This window comes from Bombus huntii, chromosome 4 (assembly GCF_024542735.1).
Source record: "Bombus huntii isolate Logan2020A chromosome 4, iyBomHunt1.1, whole genome shotgun sequence".
Lineage (NCBI taxonomy): Eukaryota > Metazoa > Arthropoda > Insecta > Hymenoptera > Apidae > Bombus > Bombus huntii.
The window spans coordinates 9,431,489-9,450,424 of record NC_066241.1 but is presented as its reverse complement, the minus strand read 5'-3'; the positions used below and the strand labels follow the sequence as shown (position 1 = coordinate 9,450,424).

Genomic DNA, 18,936 nt, shown 5'->3' with positions numbered 1-18,936 from the left:
TATAGAAGGAGGAATGTATTCCATGGCGAAATTATTTATGTTCGCCTACAATACTTATACATATCTGTTCGAGATACATACATTTACATTCGCGGTGTCTAAATGTATCAACACATCGACGTCGTTAGACGTGAATCGACGTTTTGTGTGTTTCGAGCGTAGCCAACAGCATGCGTGAAACGATGTTTTTTTATTTTTTCAAGCGTAGCAAACAGCACGCGTGAAACGAGATTTTCAAGCATTTTCCATTTACGTATTTAACTTGCAAAATTGTACGCCAGTTATATGCACATATACGTCAAAGCTTACGTTAAAGAGGCTTTGTCTCTTTAAAGTTAAAGAGGAGAAAACCGATCGGCAAATATTTCTTTTTTCGACATGAACTCTTCGTTTCTCGATTGGATGTCGTTAAACGCGCGACACTGGCTTAACGTAATTCATTGTTTCATTGTGTTCAAGTACGATAAGATAAAGCTGCGATCAACTTTCAATGAATATGGAAAATGACGCCTCATTGTTTACTTCAGCGTGATTATTTATCTGAAAATCAATCTTACAACGATTCGTTGGACGTCTTTTAAAATAGATCGATAGATCAAACAGATACAAATTAATCAAACGCGAAATCTTGCAGGCATTCCTGTATTAAAACATGTAGAATATTATTTTCATTTAACCGCTAAACCGGTTTTGCGTGTTCCTGTCCTTGCACAAGGATCTACCATCTGGTTACTTGACGAAAATGTGTTAACATTATTTGCATACAATGTAACATTATAACATTGCCTTGAAACGAGGAAGAAACGTGTCGAAACAGCGATAATTCTCGATAGAATTCCTGGAAAATTATTATCGAAATTTTAACAGCAGAATGTTTGCGTTTACGTTACGCGAGTTATATCATTTTTTCATTCTACGTATATATACGATAGTACTTTCTTGCGATATGACTGAATCAGGTACAGAAGGAAGTCAAAAGTAGCGAAAGAAAGTTTACGGAAAATAAAGAAATCCGGACATGGTCTAATTGACTGATTAACGATGTTTCCAGATACAACAAACCGTAATGCGAAATAAATGAAACGTGCTCTAAAGCAAACTATCGCGACTAACTTTCACAAAGTCTTGTAAATAATAATTAATAAAAAAGCTAGAATTTTCTTCCTACTAGAATGGAACAGCAAATAGAAATTCTGATCGTAATAGGTTTCAAAAATATTTCTTCAAGTATACCAATTAATTATTTATTCTATCTGTTATTACGTTACGAAACAAACAACTGATCGCGAGATAGATAAATAAAATAAAATAAAATATATCATTCGTAGAAAGAGAAAAGATTCCTCGATGCGTTATATAAATTTCATATTTTCAACTATACGTTTCTATACGATAAAAATGCTAATTATCGTTATATCACAGTAATACGAAGAGTCGCTAGTTCGTAGAATTTAATAAGGAAAAATTGAAATTTTATACTATGCAATTATAATATCGTAACGTCAGTTATATCAGATGCAACCATGAAACATAATATGTTGGAATTCCTGTTAGAAATTTGGCAGATCTTGCACAATCAATTTCCTGGAACCGCAATATCGTCGAAACTGTTCGAAACACATGCACGCGTTTGGCTTCCGTTTCTTTCACGGCCGGATTTTAAAGCGTTTTGAAAGTAAATTCTTCGGTTGTACCACAACACCGCGTACTTACCGTGTTTCATTTAGGCAAAGTATCTCTCTGTCCAGTTCTCCGTGCCATTCTGCATTAAAATATCTCGGGTAAATAACCTGTCTCTGGTGAAAATAACTACGTACGCGCAGCACACCCCGAATCGGCGTCGAAGTGGCCGAATATTTATTAATCGACCATCTACAAGATATCATCGCGGATATATCGGTCGACTAATTAAAATATTTGCAACTACTATTTATTTCATAGTCGTTGAACGAACGATCAGAGTATAGTGATTGTAACGCGTACTTGGGTTCTTGCGCGCCATCGAACTAATATTATTGGTGAAATTTTGCAAATTACCAATCACGAATTATTGGTTTTAATAAATTTTTTTGTATAACCATAGCAAGTTCGATAATAGGTAAATTGGATGAAATTTGATTTTTTATTTTTTTATTACTTTGACAAATCATAAATCATACGTATATCATTGTTGTATCGTAAAACGATGTAAAGCAAAGATATAAAAGAGAATTTTGTAACTTACGACCTGTAATTTGTCAATTCTAATTAATATTGTTAATTGGTAATTATCGCGCAATGGTGCACTAGTATCGCCTTGAAATTGCAAGTTACTTTGAAAATATATCGGAGCTATAGATGACTTTTTAGCAACGCAACATGAAATTCTAAATTAGTAGAATGTCTAACGATAATATAAAAATGAAATTTGTTTGAAAGAAAAATACAGATACAACGAAGAGTAGAAATGTTCATACAAAATATACGATATTTTTTAATTTCTCCAGGAACTCACATATTCTGAGGTTCGATTGCAATTTGAAGAGAAAAATAGATCAACTATCCGTTTAATTTGTACCGTTCGACAAATTCCTATATCGCGACATTTATAAAAATATTTCAATCGATAAAATTTCCAAACATTATTTTTCTTCGGTATCGAGTTTCTTAACATAAACTTTGTGATATCTCAGGCTGTTAAAATCGAATTAATATTTAATTAAAGCTCAAGAACCTAACATAATATTTGCATACTAATTAACGATGAACTAGAAATTCACGAATGTGACTACTTTACTTTTATTTAGTAGAAAGTACAAAATTCATTCAGTGAAATTTAAATGCTTAATATCGTAAGTTAGACGCCAGAGACGTAAATTATAACAAATTATATACACGGAGATAGAAAAAATTAATTCACAAAATTACAGTTCCGTAGGATTACTGTGCTCTTTTTTCTTTTTCTTTTCTTATTTGCACGAATATATTACTTCCGCTTCGGGAGTACGCGAGTAGTAAGGTTTTCTGGATTTTATAAACTTTTCATATTTAACGTAGTAGAAACACACGAGCGTATAATTTATTTTGCTCATTCTACAACGCCAGACGATTCAACGGGGGAAAGAATGGTATTCTTTTGGAACCGTTAGATCGATCGAAGCGAAATTGAAATACCGAAGGTATAGTACTATGAGTAACTATCACGGAGGCGGTAATTTATGCTAAGCAGAACGGTTTCGACATTAATCAGAGCGTTACTAGTTAACCGAGTTTTTCTTTGTCTTCTTCCCTTCCTTTATTTTATCGTCTCCTCTTCTCTTTCTTTCATCTTCTAGCTTTCGCTTTAGCTTCTTTGATCGTGTATAAATTTGAGTTTACGATAAAACTGGACATTTCTCAAAATAGAAGAAACGCGATGTTATTGCCAGCTCTCTTAGCGATTACTATCATTTTTATTTTATTTCTCTTGTATCGCGATCATTGATCATTACTTTTACTTTATTGCAATGCGTGGTCTTTGCACGTTAACATTTCTGCGTTTCGTACGAAACTACAGATTCAGATAGAGTTTTCAAAATTACGATGAAAACGCTAGATACGAAAGAAATAACAATAGACTCGTCAGTTAATGTAACATAAGGGAAGAAACTGTACGATCGACGTAAGTTTTAATATTCCGCTTCAGAATGTACGTCGATGCTGTCGATATGGAACCGTTAGCACGGAAAAGTCGAATTCGTTAGCCTATGAAGACCATTTTGACTTTGCTTTGATTCAACCGGTTGATACAACTCTTTGTATGTACATGTAAAAGTCCAATGACGTGAAATTGAAGGCGATATCGGAGACCAAAGTATTCTCCTTCCATTTTCTATTTTTATCCCAATTTTTGAACAAACCTTTAAGAGATCCACTCTTACGTAAGGTATTTTGCTCGATTACACCCATGGAGCATGACAACGTCTGGCTGTTAAACCTCGCAATGGTTTAGCGATGGTTTAGCATTAACGATCGCTTTGAAAATTTAATTTAAAATTGTACGTTCGTCGTTATTTCTTGCGCTCATCCGACTTTATGTAAATTCTTGTATCAAGCAAATTGGAGAAATTGATTAATATAAGAATTTACAGATTTCGGGAAATATGGGAACGCATTTAATAGAAAAGAAGGCAAGAGAACGCGTAAATATCGCAAGCTTCTTTTTTTTTTCCTTTTTATAAATTAGTAGAAATTCATATGGTTTTTAAACATTTAAAATCGTCAAAGTCCAGCTTGGTACAGAAACTGTACGCGGGCGAGACTCGTCATTTCCACTTAAAGGGTTAATATCGAAAATTCGTCCGTCGGAGTGGCGAAAAATTACTACAGAGACCAGTCAGGCTTTTCTCTAGTTTTAACGGCCGCCAGCTTTTCTAGAGATGCACGATATGCTAATGGACGTCGTAAAACGAAACGCGCTTTTGTTGCTCGCCGGATATCCTCTAGAGTCGAAACTTTCTGGCAACAGCACCGGTGGTTTCAGCAGCAGTTTGCGCCAGAAAGGGCATTGGCAGCCCCAAGTTTCGACAGTTTGGGGTGGGAATGACTTTCAAACCTGTACTACCATCGAGAAAATCGATCGAGTACGCCGCGAGCATTAATCGCTAATTATTCGCTATTCTCGGACGCGCTCGCTGATTTTTCATTCCGATTGTTCCAGCGATTGCGTGGACGTCGCAATTACCGCGTTAAAACGATATCCCCTGGGCAATTTAATCAAAACATACGTATATACTATATATAGGTATATATTTATTTATTTTTCTCGACTACGCAGCCCGGAGAAAGGACTTTGCTTACATATTTCCAACTCCCACACTCGTTTCCATACAACACTCAGGGCACCGATTTTATCCGAAGATCCACGTCCAACCTCGTTCCCAAACGCGCCTAAGCTTGTACTATACAGAGTGTACCGAAAATCGTAAAAATGAGACGAAGAGGAAGAATAACACTTTTTCGTTCGAGGTATTCGTTTTCGAAAAAAAAAAAAAAAAATGACGCGTACCAACTGCAAGTTTCGAGATATAGAACTTCCGTTTCTGCTTATCTTTCGTATTATTTGTCAACAGTAACCAATCTCATCAGGCCTGGTCAAACAATCGGTTTCAAAGTTTAATTGAAAATTATACATTCGTTGTTGTTTCTCTCGTTCGTCTGATTTTATGCAAATTCTTATATCATCCGATTTTTCAATTTAATTATTTATATAATTATTTAATTATATTAATTATACAATTCAATTTTTGTCGATGTAAGAATTTACATAAAGTTGGACGAGCAAAAGAAATAACGAACGTACAGTCTCTAATTAAATTTTGAAACCGGAAGTTTGACCAGGCCTCGTAAGTTTAGTGTCAAATCCGAAAGTGGACCTTCAATTTCATACTGTTTTTTTTTCTGAAAACGAAGCCTTAAATGAAACAATATTACTTCCTTTCGACTTATTTTTCCACGTAGAATCACTACTCGGAGTGTCGTGTCACGACTGTGGAAACACCCCGTGTGAAGATTAGTTGGAAAAAGGGATGGAAAAACTGCGATAGTCGGGCATCAAATCAAAAGAATTTTAAATTGAAAAATTATTCAAGATTTCGTGGATTTTTGTATAACACGTGGTGTTTTTAATTCAAAAAAGGAGTGTAGGTACTTTTTCTACAAATAAAACTAGCAATCAAAGAAGATGAAAAACTATGTAGAAAGTTACAAGTTAACAAATTATTCGAGATTTGTAGGATTTTATGTATCTTCGAGGTATCCTCAATTTTGATCGTATCTTGTGGAAGAGGATGATACCTTTCCTTAATAAGCGAAACTTAGCAGAAAGTCGGATATGAAAAGCTATGAATTTGCATAAAGTTGCTGCACGGTAATACATTTTGTTTATCGCTGTACGGATATTCGCGCACAATTTAGATCGGCGTTTAATTGCCCACGAGACGCGCAATAATAGCGAAACAGCAGATTTGATAATCGTGAAATACGAAATTGAGGGACAGAATGGAGTCAGCGATTTACGAATTCCTGCGGATCGATTTCAATACAAATAGGGGTTATTGACTTACGGCGCGTTTAACACGGCGCGAGGGTATCCAGTCTCGACAGGAAGCGAAAATTGAGACGACATAAATTCACGAACTTGGCAGGAAAGTGACGGGCCAGGGGAGAGAATCGTCGGCGTAGGGTCGAAAGGAGAATTGCTAGAGCAGATGCCAAACGTAACGTAGTCGAGGGTCGAAAGAACAGAAGAGTATTGATCGTTTGCTCCATTGCCAACCACGTACTTCCCATACCAACGAAACCCTGAATTTTAGTATTTCAAAACTATCTCTTCGACTCGTTATTCATAGCCACGTGAACAATCGTGACAAGCTATCAGCGACTGGGTTGAGATCGCGAGTCGATATTTACGATTTTTCGATAGAAATGTTAGCAACGATAGCGTTTGGCTAAAGTTTGCTAAGTTATCTTCTACAAACAGGTCATACCACGCTACGAAGTCGATCACGGGAATTTTATCTACGAAATGAAACAAGACACGGTTCCTCTGAAATTTGGGACGGTTTCAGTCGTCCTTTTATTTTATATATTTTCCAATTTGTCGAGGAAATATATATCTTTGGACTTTGTAATCTTTGGTGAACAAACGAGGGGAAAAGTGGCTCGTAAAAGTATTTCGACGCTTTTAGATTCCTTTCGTGCATACTATAAAAAAACATTTGAAAATGCATTAACATTGTAACGAGACACGACTATCGTATGATCGTATTGGTAACATTTACAGCTATTCTGAAAATATACAGGGTGGTTGGTAACTGGCGGTACAAGCGGAAAGGGGGTGATTCTATGCGAAAAAAGAAGTCGAAAATATAGAATAACAAATTTTTCGTTCGAGGCTTTGTTTTCGAGAAAATCGACTTTGAATTTTAGCTCGGTGCGCGTGCACTTTATCGCGTCTCGTTATAACGGATCTCACTGTAGATCGTTGCCTCGATGGAAAAATTAAAAAAAAAATTTTTTATTCTATATTTTCGACTTCTTTTTTCGCGCAGAATCACCCCCTTTTCGCTTGTACCGCCAGTTACCAACCACCCTGTATACAAAAGTTACAAGACATTTACCGCAAACATAAACCTGATAAAAAATAAAGATAATACCGTATGAATAGCTATCTTAAACATATATTACGATAACCATGAAAAATGACTCCACAATTGACTGTTTAAATATTTTTGCCATCTCCATCTACGAAATATCTATTTGTGCTAAACGTCTCGTATGTACATTTTCAGACATATTACTTTATCGATATAATCATAGTACAGCCCTGCCGAGCTTAATCAAGTTATTACTGTTACGTATAGGTATATACCGAACGTAAAGCTATATATATATATAGCTATATATATATATACATACTTGTGCTACCTAACAGTAATGATTTGATTTAAACGAAAGTACAGTACATATATATATATTTTCAGTTTCAATGCAAATGTAGCTTTCTTATTTAATATATCAATATATATATATTAAATATAATAATTAATAAATATAAAATTAAATTAATTTAATTAAATATAAAATTAAATAAGAAAGAATTAAAAAAGAACTGAAGATACAACGATCTATATCTCAGTCTGTTTCGGTACGTGAAATCAACGGCTGATTGTTCAATACTAAAATTCATTCCCCTGAAAATCACCTTTCGACCAGATAAGAAGCCTACTCGAATTAACACGACGGGATAGTCAGTCTGGTATCCTCTCCATCAGCTAAAGAAAATACTTGACGCGAAGCTCCTTCAAGCGTTTGAATACTTTCGCGAGCCATCGTACGTAGACTTAGACGCAATCGAGCCAGACCCACCCACTGTTCTCGTCTCCGAGACGCCTCTACGCCACAGATTTGACAACTAATTTCTTCCACTTTGCCCGGTGGTTTTCGCTCTTTTCGTTTGCCCGCCACTCCCACCCTTCCCACCGGTTTAGCGCAATATCCCGTGATATCGAACGAAACTCCGTGCTCCGTAGTGCGTATGCGCAGCTCGCGACATCGAAAAGAGTCCGCCGGCGATGTGCCGGCTAGCGAAGCTCATTCCAGAGATCGCCGAGCGCCGGTCCACTCGGCGATCATCATCGGGGGCGGTGTACCTGTCTACAGCGACGAATTTTCCTACCGTCACGTGCTGTTCTCCACACATACGCACACGGTTCTCCGCCGATTTCCCGCCAAATGACGACGGTATCGAGTGTGCACCGGGAACGCACGCCGAGGACACCGCATTGCGCAAACGACAGTGGCGATTTAATGAATTATTTAAATCTGTGACCGGACTGTGTGTTCGTGACGCGGGCCCATGTTTCGTGTTCGTCCGACGACAGCCTTCTTCGTGACACCGATAACTTGTGATGGATCTACCGCCCCTTCCTGTTGCCCACCACCTCCCACTCACCCTTCTTATTTCGATCTGTGTTCCACATTCGCTGGCTCGACCGGCTTTTGTCCAACGGATAAGAAGTAGATAAAACGGAGATCGTTTACGTAGCTCGATAAAATGTTGTTGATCGCTCGGGTTTCTTTCTCTTCCTTCTCTTTTTCTTTTTTTTTTTTTTTTAATTTCTTACGTGGTTATAGGATAAACGCGCAATCGCGTTTGCGACGAGGCTAAACGAGATAACGTTTTTCATGTAACATGTAATACGTAAACGCGAATCGTATGCGGAATAAGGAGCCACAGTTTTCTGTACTTTTTTCTATAAGTCTGTTTCTCAGTTAGACGATCCAGAACTGCCGAAGGTATGTTGTACGTACGATACGACGCTTTGTTGTTCTTCGTTCGTTTATATTCTTTCAGCTTTGTAGTAATCGGTACGTAATTATCGTATCGGGGATCTTTAACAAAGGGATAAGATCGCGAGTTAATTAAGGAGGATCATTAAATGGTCGATTTATTATATTCGACCGTGTTTTATATTATTCGCGGGAATTAACGTCAGAAATTGTTCGTATATTACGATTTGTTTTCGCTCGTTATCGTATATCGATTGCTTATGCGTCAAACGAGACAGATTAAAAGAAATTGTTGTTTCCATCAATTAATATACGAGGCAGATACTCAAATGACCGTAGATCGTTGCTTATCAAGAAACATCGATATATTTCTATGTTAATAATTAAGACAAACGTTAATTAAAATCAACACGATCGATACAACTTAAGCGAACTTGTTTCTAGCGCTTGACGCTTCTATACGTTTGAACCTTATTAATAAATTAATATATAATTATACGGATAATTGAAACGGATTTTACAATATGAAAAATTATCTCCGTCAGGTGTAAATCGAATAAGATTTTCCTTTACTAAAACATAGTCCATGAAATATCGTTGAAATCAACCAATAACGGCGTGTTTGTTAAATTCGTTGATTCAAAGTTATCCGGTTATCGACATTAATCGCTTAACGTTATCGCTTGCGGAGGATAGAAAGTCGTTTAGCCTGCGACTAAAGTAACAAGAAGAAGCATTTAAAATTAGCGTTAACAACGTCAGTTACGTTTACGTAGCAAATAGTAACCAAGGACAGGTCAGAGGATGCTCCGGCGGTGGAAGGTTTTTCCCCAACGTTCATAACGCTCTTAGAACCTGTATCCTCCATCGATTAATTCGAATCTCTGAAATAAATGAACATTATATTTCTCTACGATGACACTTTCGAAGAAAAGTTGAAACTCCGAAGGCAACGGCGATTCGTTGAAATTACGGTAACTTCGTATTTGTAAAATTATCCACGGAAATGAAAAGATTCTCGCGTGGGTCCGACGACGAGATAATAACCGTGTTTTAATTAAAGCGCGAATACGCGAGGAAATACGTTCTGTCGTTGCAAATGCGCTACGTTGCATGGAATTCTTTCGAAAGACACTCGCTTTCTCGTTCGTTGCGATCTATGGAGCAGTTAAGCGCGCAGACCTCTGGAAAAATCTCAATGAACAAGTAACTGTGCTCAATTAAGAAAGTTCGTGGCAGAAAGAAAGAGGTACGTGGCAGTTCGGTATCTTCGTTCGAAGGCGTTCAAAGAATAATTTTGACCCACGAAATTTCTACGTATCGTGGATACCGTGTTTCCACGTTCTAAAAGTTACTGCTTCGCGATACGTCATGTACAGCGATGTAGTAGTAGTAGTAGTTTGAAAATCAATGACCTCTATATGGACTAATCGAATGGCTGTTTCAAAGGAAATAGATGTTTTCATGTTGCCATTCGACGTCCAATATGTCGTGGAAAAGAGCATGAAAAGAGAACGAAATCGAGGGATATCGTTCGAGAGTGAATTTTACAAAAGAAAATTATAGATGAGATTTATCGAGGCGAAGGTAAAGTTTAATGTTCGTCGATGGCATCAATTTTAATTAACTTCGTGGAAGAAGATTATACGAAAGATTTCTAGACGCCAGAGTAAAATCGAATCTCTTCGGATGAGATTTTTAATTCATTTTCTTTTCCGCAAACCTATACATTTGTATATCGATCGATACGTTCGCTGATAGCTTGGTATTTCGCGTAATAAACGAACGATAGTTCTGTTTCGTCTTATCGTTCTGTGGATCGAAGATAATTAACTTTTTCAATAGTTTCTAATGACAGGGGTCTCGCGTCTAAAAGTATGTAAATAAGGCTGCAAGCTCTGAGAACAAACGTCAAGGAAAATCTCGAATTCAGCATCTCGTAAAAAGCATAGAACACGATTAAAATCTGTTAGGCAGTTACGAGAAAAATGCTATTCGCGAGGAAAACTCCGCTGCGATTCGACCACATAGATTTGGCGACCTAAAGAAATTTCTTATTACACCGCAATATGACACGTGGCAACACACGTCGCTATTGGTATAATTAACAGTTTAGTCCACGTTATACATCGTAGTCACGCAATTTTACCTACAAAAATTCAAAACACAGGCAAAGGTTACCCGTGAAAGGTCAGTTCAATGAATTCTTAAATGGCAGTAGGCTACAGTTATTCGGTCAAGCGTATCGTTACGTATAGATTCGTTAATTTTAATAACATTACTTGTATTATAGTTTGAAATACTGGCAGAGAAAATTAATAGATGCTAATTCTTCCTTCCGAATTTTTCTTCTATCTTCCTTGTAAAATGCTCGAATATCTGGAAAAATACGAATAATACGAAAGAAAACGTTTCAACCAGAAATTGTACGCTATCGAAGGATACACACTGCGTTTTTATATATTTCATCTTAAGATGACCATGAAACATCCTACGAAGGCGGCATTAAAATTCTTATATGGATAACTCGAGAAAAAGCAACGAATAATGCGAAAAGAATGACGTCAGAGACTTTGTCTTCCTTTTAAAATGCGTAAAATTTCACAAGCGCGTTTAAGAAGATTTTAGAAATTGCTGCAAAATCTAAACGATTCTTTGAAAAGCTCATCGGCTTAAATAAAACACAGTTTATCCCTGCGGCGATTAACAACTCGGTGAATTTTTCACGATCCTTTAACGACGAATGGTCTTCCTCGTTTCGCTGCTGGCGTGGTAGTTGCAAATGTTTTCGTATATTTTCTCCACAATTCCGTCAGTGTCACCCACGATGTTTAAGAAGCTCCGTATCGAACCGATGGGAAACAAATAACCGACTGATATTCGCGTCGTTGAAATATCATAACTCGGATATCGTGTGGGTCACGAATTACCAGTGTCGTTAACTGTATACACGTCAATCAAAAACAAATTTCCATTTACTATAGAAACTGTAAATTTTAGTGAAAAGTGATATAAATGACATTTAGTGATACGTTTCCTTTATACTTCCAATAAACCAGTTTCAAATCGTTCGATTATTCTCTTTCGTGTTTATACTCGGTACAACGTATCGCTTTTTATAAATTGAGTTATTTTCTCCGATTGTGTACCTTACTACGTATATAGTCTATTTCCCCAGATCGTTTCGCGTACTTTACTTTATCATTCTCTGGCAATTTTTACGTTTTTAATAACGGTACCCTCGCTTTTTCAACGACGAATCGTAAATTTTTCTTTTTTGTCCAATAGAAACGTGACTCTTGCTCGGTTTGATTTGCCTTTTTCGTGAAATTTATAACGCAAGTTATTCGCCCTGCGTATACTCGTCGTCGCTTGATTTTAACTACATCCTGGAGAATAACAAGTTCGACGATAAAACGAGTAAAGTCGAAGCGAATTCTGCGAATTACGAGCCAAGCGATTTGATGTAAAATTACAAAGTCGTAGAAATCTCGTACGAAGGAAGAACGACTTGTAATTCGCCTGGATTAAATTCCGTTTAAATTAAAGCCCGCTAGATTCCTAAAGCCTATGAAGCGTTCGCCGATCCGTCCCGAGGTGCCGTCTCGAGAAAATAATAAAAAATAATTAGAAAACCGAGATCGATGGGAAACGAGGATTCTAACGGTGGCTCGAAGTTGATTGTCGAGTGCAATGGCATCGTCGACGTCGGAATCATCGAAAGGTGCGAAGAAACGAACGGTTTTAACCGGAAGGCCTCGAGTCGCGAGTGCAAGTGCGAACGTTGAGGACGAGAATGGACTCGCGTTGAGTCGAAACGGCGAGGATGGTCGCGATTCTGGCTTGTCGTCCGAGTGTTCGACGCCGACCGTAGGATCGCCGGTGCCAAGGCAACGAAGAGCTACGAGCAATCCTATTAACATTGCCGCCTCTTTGCTGAAACCACGTGCTACGAGCCAAATTGGAAGGTAGCTTCGTTTCTCAGAACGTTGGTCGATTGTTCGTTCGTACGGAGGTTTTCGCGGTCGACTAGCAGTAAATACGATCAACCTTTTTGATTGAAATTGAACATAGTTTGATACACACGTCTTTACGAACCGATCGGTTCTCCGCGAATCGATACGACCATTCGCAAAGCGAAGGAGTTCGTTTGTCCTTGGAAATAACGCTACGAGCGAGAGTTACGTTCGCGAGAAAGAATATGCAAAATAAATAAGATCGATAGCGAACGATAAGAAAAGTTTTTTAATGGCCAAAGATTCGCGTGTTTGAGAGATAACGCACGAGGAAATGTTCGATTTAAGATGGGGAATTCTTCGAGGATAATTATCTCTTTTTCGAGATATTCGTTGGAAATGACGCATGCTTTGGATCGTTCGTTAAAAGTATAAGCCAAAAGTATGGTCGGTTTCGATCGAACATCGTACCGTGTAAGAAAATCTGTGAAATGCGTTACTTCGAAATTATAACGTTCTTGTACGCGTGTTTGTTCCAGGACCGACTGCGACAAGACGACAAAGGTTTGGCGAAATAAATCCGTCACCGATTCACCACGTTCCATAGATAGTACACGTAATCGTCAATTCTCCAGTCCTTTAAGAATATCGAGAAACGTAAGTCGCTCTTCACACGATCTGTCTTTTTATTATCTGTCGCTGTTTCTTTATTTTTCTTACCACGTTATAATCGTCGTTCAAAAGATGTTCGACCGACTATTGTTAAGTATTTGGACACCACGGTGTTCGAAAGATTATTCATCTGTTATGGACTGGTATTTTCGAATCGAATTAACTGTTTGTCAAATACATCAGAAGATTTGTCACGGCTAATAGAAGCGTACGTTTTATTTATTCGCAATTCTTCGCGCGATAAATGATAAAATAAATAACGAAGTCTACACAGGTATTATTCAAATTTTATATTATTCTTAATGTCTCGAGTAGACGCGTATTATATTTTACATAAAACTCAACTTGTCGTTCTGCTCGAACTAAATGGCACAAAATTTATTACAATTGGATCGAATCGATTCGAATATAATCGCGATATTAAATCCAGTGGTGTATAAATATTTTTTATATTTTTCATATTATACAAACACACCCTACGAACACATACTGTGTATAAATGGAGAATAAATAAATAAATAGATAATAAATAATAGACAAATAAATAGCTTTTCGTAGACATTGTACGTATAATAAACCTGTGTGATATCTCGTTTCAGATCCAATCACCGAGTCTCGACTCCGGAGATGAAGGGAGTCTGCGAGTTGATCGCGATACCTATCAACACATGTTTCAAGACATTGGTTCAATAAAAACAATGCTTCTGAAATTAAAACGGGTACTTCAGGAGGTATATTGAATAAGCATATTGAATTCAAGCGATCGACGATAAAACGCTTTCTTTCTTTTTTGCATTTTTAAGTCGTACACACATACGTATATCGATGTGCTTTTGTATTAACACGCATTTTTTTATGTTTTCCATTATTCTCATCAACCATGATTTTACCTTCAAGTCAGAAGAGAACGGTTTGACGAGGGTACGTTGTTTTCTTTATTGCACATATTATTTTAAATGTTACTTTTGCTCTTATATCGAGTTTCTACTGTCGTGTTATTCCTTTTTTACTACTGTTATAATCTTTCTTTATTTTTCTTTTTTTTTTTTTTGTTATATAATTTTACTTATCGCAATCGTATTGTTTCATCGTTGTATTTATCGTTGTTATAATTTTTGTCCAATTGTAAGATGCTAAATAGCCGTACAATGCTTTGCGTTATGTTTACAGGCAGAAACTCTCAACCCATTCGATAATGCTATGAAGGTCAGTTTTATTTTCAATAAATATCTGTTTACGTTTATTCGAAATCTCTTTTTTAGCAAATTTTTAGCCAATTTGCAAATTTAATATCGAATATGGAAAATATGCATTTACGAAAAATATCGATATCCGAGATATTGAGAGCAATAGCGCGTCAATCAGAGTCGATATTCCAGTTAGCTGGGCAAATTGATTAATTCGTTTTCTAAGATATACACGCGCGAGTAAGAATTCCTTCATTTTTGTACGATTATTGCTTTATTAACACGCCTCGTATGGTACAAATTAATGCCACGAACCGACATTCAGAAACAAAGACACGCGTATACAGCTTGGTCCGACTTTCTCTCTCAATATCTCGTTCGAAGGCTTCAAAGATACAGAGAGCAACTCCTGGAAACCGCAGAAAAGGAGCAACGATACTCCTAAAGAATCCGCTGAATCTAAAATCCTCTAAATTTCGTTGCTAGCTTCTTCGGCATTGACGTTTTAAAATTCGAAAGTACGAAAAGTAGAACGTTTGATCGCAGTAATTCACCTTCGGTGTATTTCCAAAAAAAAAGAAAAATAATAATCTGAAAGGAAGCTGGAAACAATCGTAAGTTGCATGGAAAAATAATTTCCACTCTGTATCTTTGGCTTGAAAACGTCGCAACGCTAGACTAGAATCTTCAGCGGCTAGGAATATCACGTTGTCGTCGTTATAAAGTGATGCAATGTATGCAAATTTGACAAATTTCAGAATGGTCTCTTCTACAACCTGAACGAAGTTGGTACCGCGGATGTGAGTACCTCTCCGGGTAGTGGTGGTAGCAGTATCGCGGATGAATTGGCCGATTTACGTAGGCAGGTTGTCTTTCTGCAAGGCCAAGTAGAGGATAGAGATCGAACGATACAAGTGCTACAGGTAAAAAGTCAAAAAAAAAAAAAAAAAAAAAAAAAATGAAAAATAATATAAAGCAGATTTTCTAATTTATAGAAAGATTCTTTGTAAAGGAGTAATATCTTTGTATCGAAACGTCTATGTCTGTACAAACTTGTAGGAACCTTGTAATAAAGCTTCGTAATTCGACTTGCAATTCTTCGCCAAAAAGTTGCCTAAGTTTGTATAAAAATGTTGACGAAACTTTGAATTTTTTAGTTCCAAATATCGAAACTTCAAGGGCCTAATGGCGATGGTCAAACATGCGCTTTAACCAGTAATCACAAAAATCTTTCTTCCCCGAATACGTGCAACGCAGCGACGCAAACAGAGAAGGTACGTTTAAAATTCACTGTTCCCCATAGCATTACATCTTTAACACGAAGATTTAGAGCAAAGACGTTAACCGTCTGGCAATCTGCATCTCACCGATGTTCATTTTTGTTCTAGAGATATTTGGTCGAAGTATTTCGATGATCACAGAACAAGTATTAGCTTTTGCTTTATGTGTCAAAAGCACACATAGGAACGTTGAAATGCGGTTTCTTTTCGAGGATAGTAAACCAACCATTGACACAACAGTCTTTATTGTGCACTTTTTGCTGGACGTTTTACGATGTTGATATCTTACGTATATTTATATAGTTCACGTTAGTTATGAATTGTTTGGTTTTTGTAAATAAAAGTTCGGCATAATTGTTTTTCAGTTGCACACACTTCACTTGTCATTGCTAGCATCGTCCATCGAAAAACGCGCTGTTTGTTTTATAAAACTCGAATCAGCCAACTTCTAGCAGATTCTGATTACGCGTTTCAACGTCGTTATTTTACTTGTATCGACGCCGGGTTAGAAATGATTCAATTGAAACGTGGAAATATCGAATTTTCTATGCAACGTACGTTCAAATTTTATATTTTATTCGTGTAAGGCTGTCAGTGTCTCCCGAGAATCGTTTCCTCCGTTTCTTGAAAATTACAGATTTTTCATCGAAGTTATGATTAAGATATGTTTAGAATTATTCCAGATGATATACTGTACATACCTAAGATGTCTCACATATTATAATCAAAAACGATTGAAATGCCAATATATTGGGTTTGGCAACTAAGTGATTGCAGATTTTGTCAATACCACCTAATGAAAAAATCCGCAATCGCTTAGTTGCCAACTCAATAATAGAAATATCGTTTCGACCTTACGACATCATTCATCTAACATAATCGTTATTCATACTACATGCGTTTAATCCTTTCATTCTCAAATTGATCGTATCTTTCGCTTGTATTAAGCGACGCGACAAATAATCGGGTGGCAATTGTTTACAAAGGAAGATCACATATGGGAGAAATAAAATAAGCGCGTTTTTATGTATTTTCTGATTGCTGTTACACGATGACGAAGAAATATGTATTTCGATGGAATCTAATGTATTAGATAAAAAATGATAAAATTTATACCCGGTAAATTTATAGCTTAAAAGTTTATACTGACGATAATTTTATTTCTTAATTCTAAATATACAGCCATACGTTAACCGTGAGAATGAAAGGATTAACGTGCTCACACGTACAAGTTTTCATTTTCAATTTACTACACCCATCCGTGTCAAATCCATGTATCCGTAAAATGAATAATTGAGTGTGTCCAAACAGTTTAAACCACACACATATATAGACGATATTACGTGTTTCTAAATAATATTATTATTTTATTATTACCTATCTCCCTGGACACGGCGGATTGGGCATTGCAGATATTATTGCTATTACTATAATTATAGTTTTTGCGGCAATTATTGATATTTATTTCTCACACGATACCGTTACATTACTATTTGTTATGTCGTTTGCCGATATATTATTTATTTATTTACTTATTTATTATGTGTCTAATTGTCGAAACAGACACGTCCAGTGTCAGCAGGATCATCACTCCTGCAAACACTCCCACAGGAAGATGTTATGGGACCTCTAGTTAGGTGAGAGTCTTTTTTTTCTCTTCATCTTCATTTCATCGTTAAAAGCGACTTGCCGGAAAAACCTTGGGAAACTTAATTTTCCAAATTGAACCATCTTAATGGAAAGTGTATCGATAGACGAACGACTGAGAGAAAGTTAAATGAAATAAAATGTAAAACGCAATTATAAGAGTCGTAATCGATATTTCTCACCGAAAGATAACATCACGGTACGTTTTAAGTTCCTACGGATTTTCCCCATGTCTTTTCCCCCCCGTACAGAATACATAAATTAGGAGATTTAAGATAATAGTACGTTATCTCTTGTTAATCGCATAGATATCTCTATAAATTTGTTCCAAATCAGTCGTGTTAGATGGAAGACTAAAGTAGTAAAACCGTCCATTGACGAGAATTAATTACAAGTAGCTGTGTACACATGCATTGGCATCGAAACAATGTTTTAATGAACACAGACATATACAGGGTGTGTAAAAAGGGTTGCGGAAGAACTTTGACGACACGTAGTGCTCATCGAACTAAGCAAAAAGATATTCTCTGTGTTATTATCAGCCGTAGAGATTTTTATTCTTCTCTGTCTTTTTGTATACAAAATTTCTGTATAACCAGCGCGAAGTCTGTCGGAAAGAACTTATTTCTACACTCATTAAAAAATCGTAATAAACGTGGGTTCGAAAATCATTTACCTTCACAGTTGCGCGTAAAAGTACTTGTTTGGTGCATAGGAGTACAGCGTATAGGGTAAACCAGTTGCTTCGTTGAACGAATCAATACTATGAATAGAGAAATCCTGCCAAGAGATAAAACGAACGCCGAGGATCGACGTGCTTGTGCTTCTATGAGAAAACGTGTCGAAATGATCGGAGAGCGTATAGAACATATGTCGTAGAGGTAATGTCTTACCGACAAAAAAAGCTTCGTAACTGCGAAACAAATGCTTCTTCGACCCACGTTTATCAAGATCTTTTTGCTCGTTTCCACCGAGTACTGTATCTAAAAAGCTCGCAAAGTCTTTCCTCAACTTTTTTCGACAAAAATACAAACTGTATATGTATACAGATTGTATCGTACGGAATGTTGTTAGAAAGAAAGCAGAGTCATTAGATATTTTGGATGAAAAGATTCGTACATTATACATTCTTTTTCACACGAGACACGACGACGCGTGTAATACGATAAACGAAAGAAATCATGTTCTTATGAAACGCAACAACGATTATGGTACAACTAGGAACATAGCGATCGCAGGTAGAAAAATACGTCTAAAACGCGAAATGAAATACTTTTGTACGAGACTTCATTTTCCAGAAGATTCGTTTTTAAACTTCTCATTTTGCTTATTTATATACAGGGTGGTTGGTAACTGGCGGTACAAGCGCAAAGGGGGTGATTC

The 18,936-nt window shown here is 36.8% G+C and overlaps 1 protein-coding gene across 12 annotated transcripts in view; it reads left to right on the top strand.

Annotated features, from left to right (window-relative positions):
• LOC126864796 (putative mediator of RNA polymerase II transcription subunit 26) overlaps positions 1-18,936 on the top strand; it is a 70,424-nt gene that overhangs the window by 45,692 nt on the left and 5,796 nt on the right. For 6 of the 12 annotated variants that reach the window (XR_007689345.1, XM_050616545.1, XM_050616546.1 and 3 more), the window contains 7 exons: positions 13,307-13,424; positions 14,039-14,170; positions 14,337-14,360; positions 14,610-14,645; positions 15,385-15,549; positions 15,784-15,900; positions 17,470-17,543. Coding sequence is in view for 11 of the 12 variants with exons in the window: in XM_050616545.1 (XP_050472502.1) it covers positions 13,307-13,424; positions 14,039-14,170; positions 14,337-14,360; positions 14,610-14,645; positions 15,385-15,549; positions 15,784-15,900; positions 17,470-17,543 (666 nt within the window). In the remaining variant the exon portion in view is untranslated. Of the gene's footprint in view, positions 1-13,306; positions 13,425-14,038; positions 14,171-14,336; positions 14,361-14,609; positions 14,646-15,384; positions 15,550-15,783; positions 15,901-16,014; positions 17,373-17,469; positions 17,546-18,936 lie in introns of those variants that run through there. The other 6 variants (XM_050616553.1, XM_050616552.1, XM_050616555.1 and 3 more) reach the window with 5 other exon arrangements.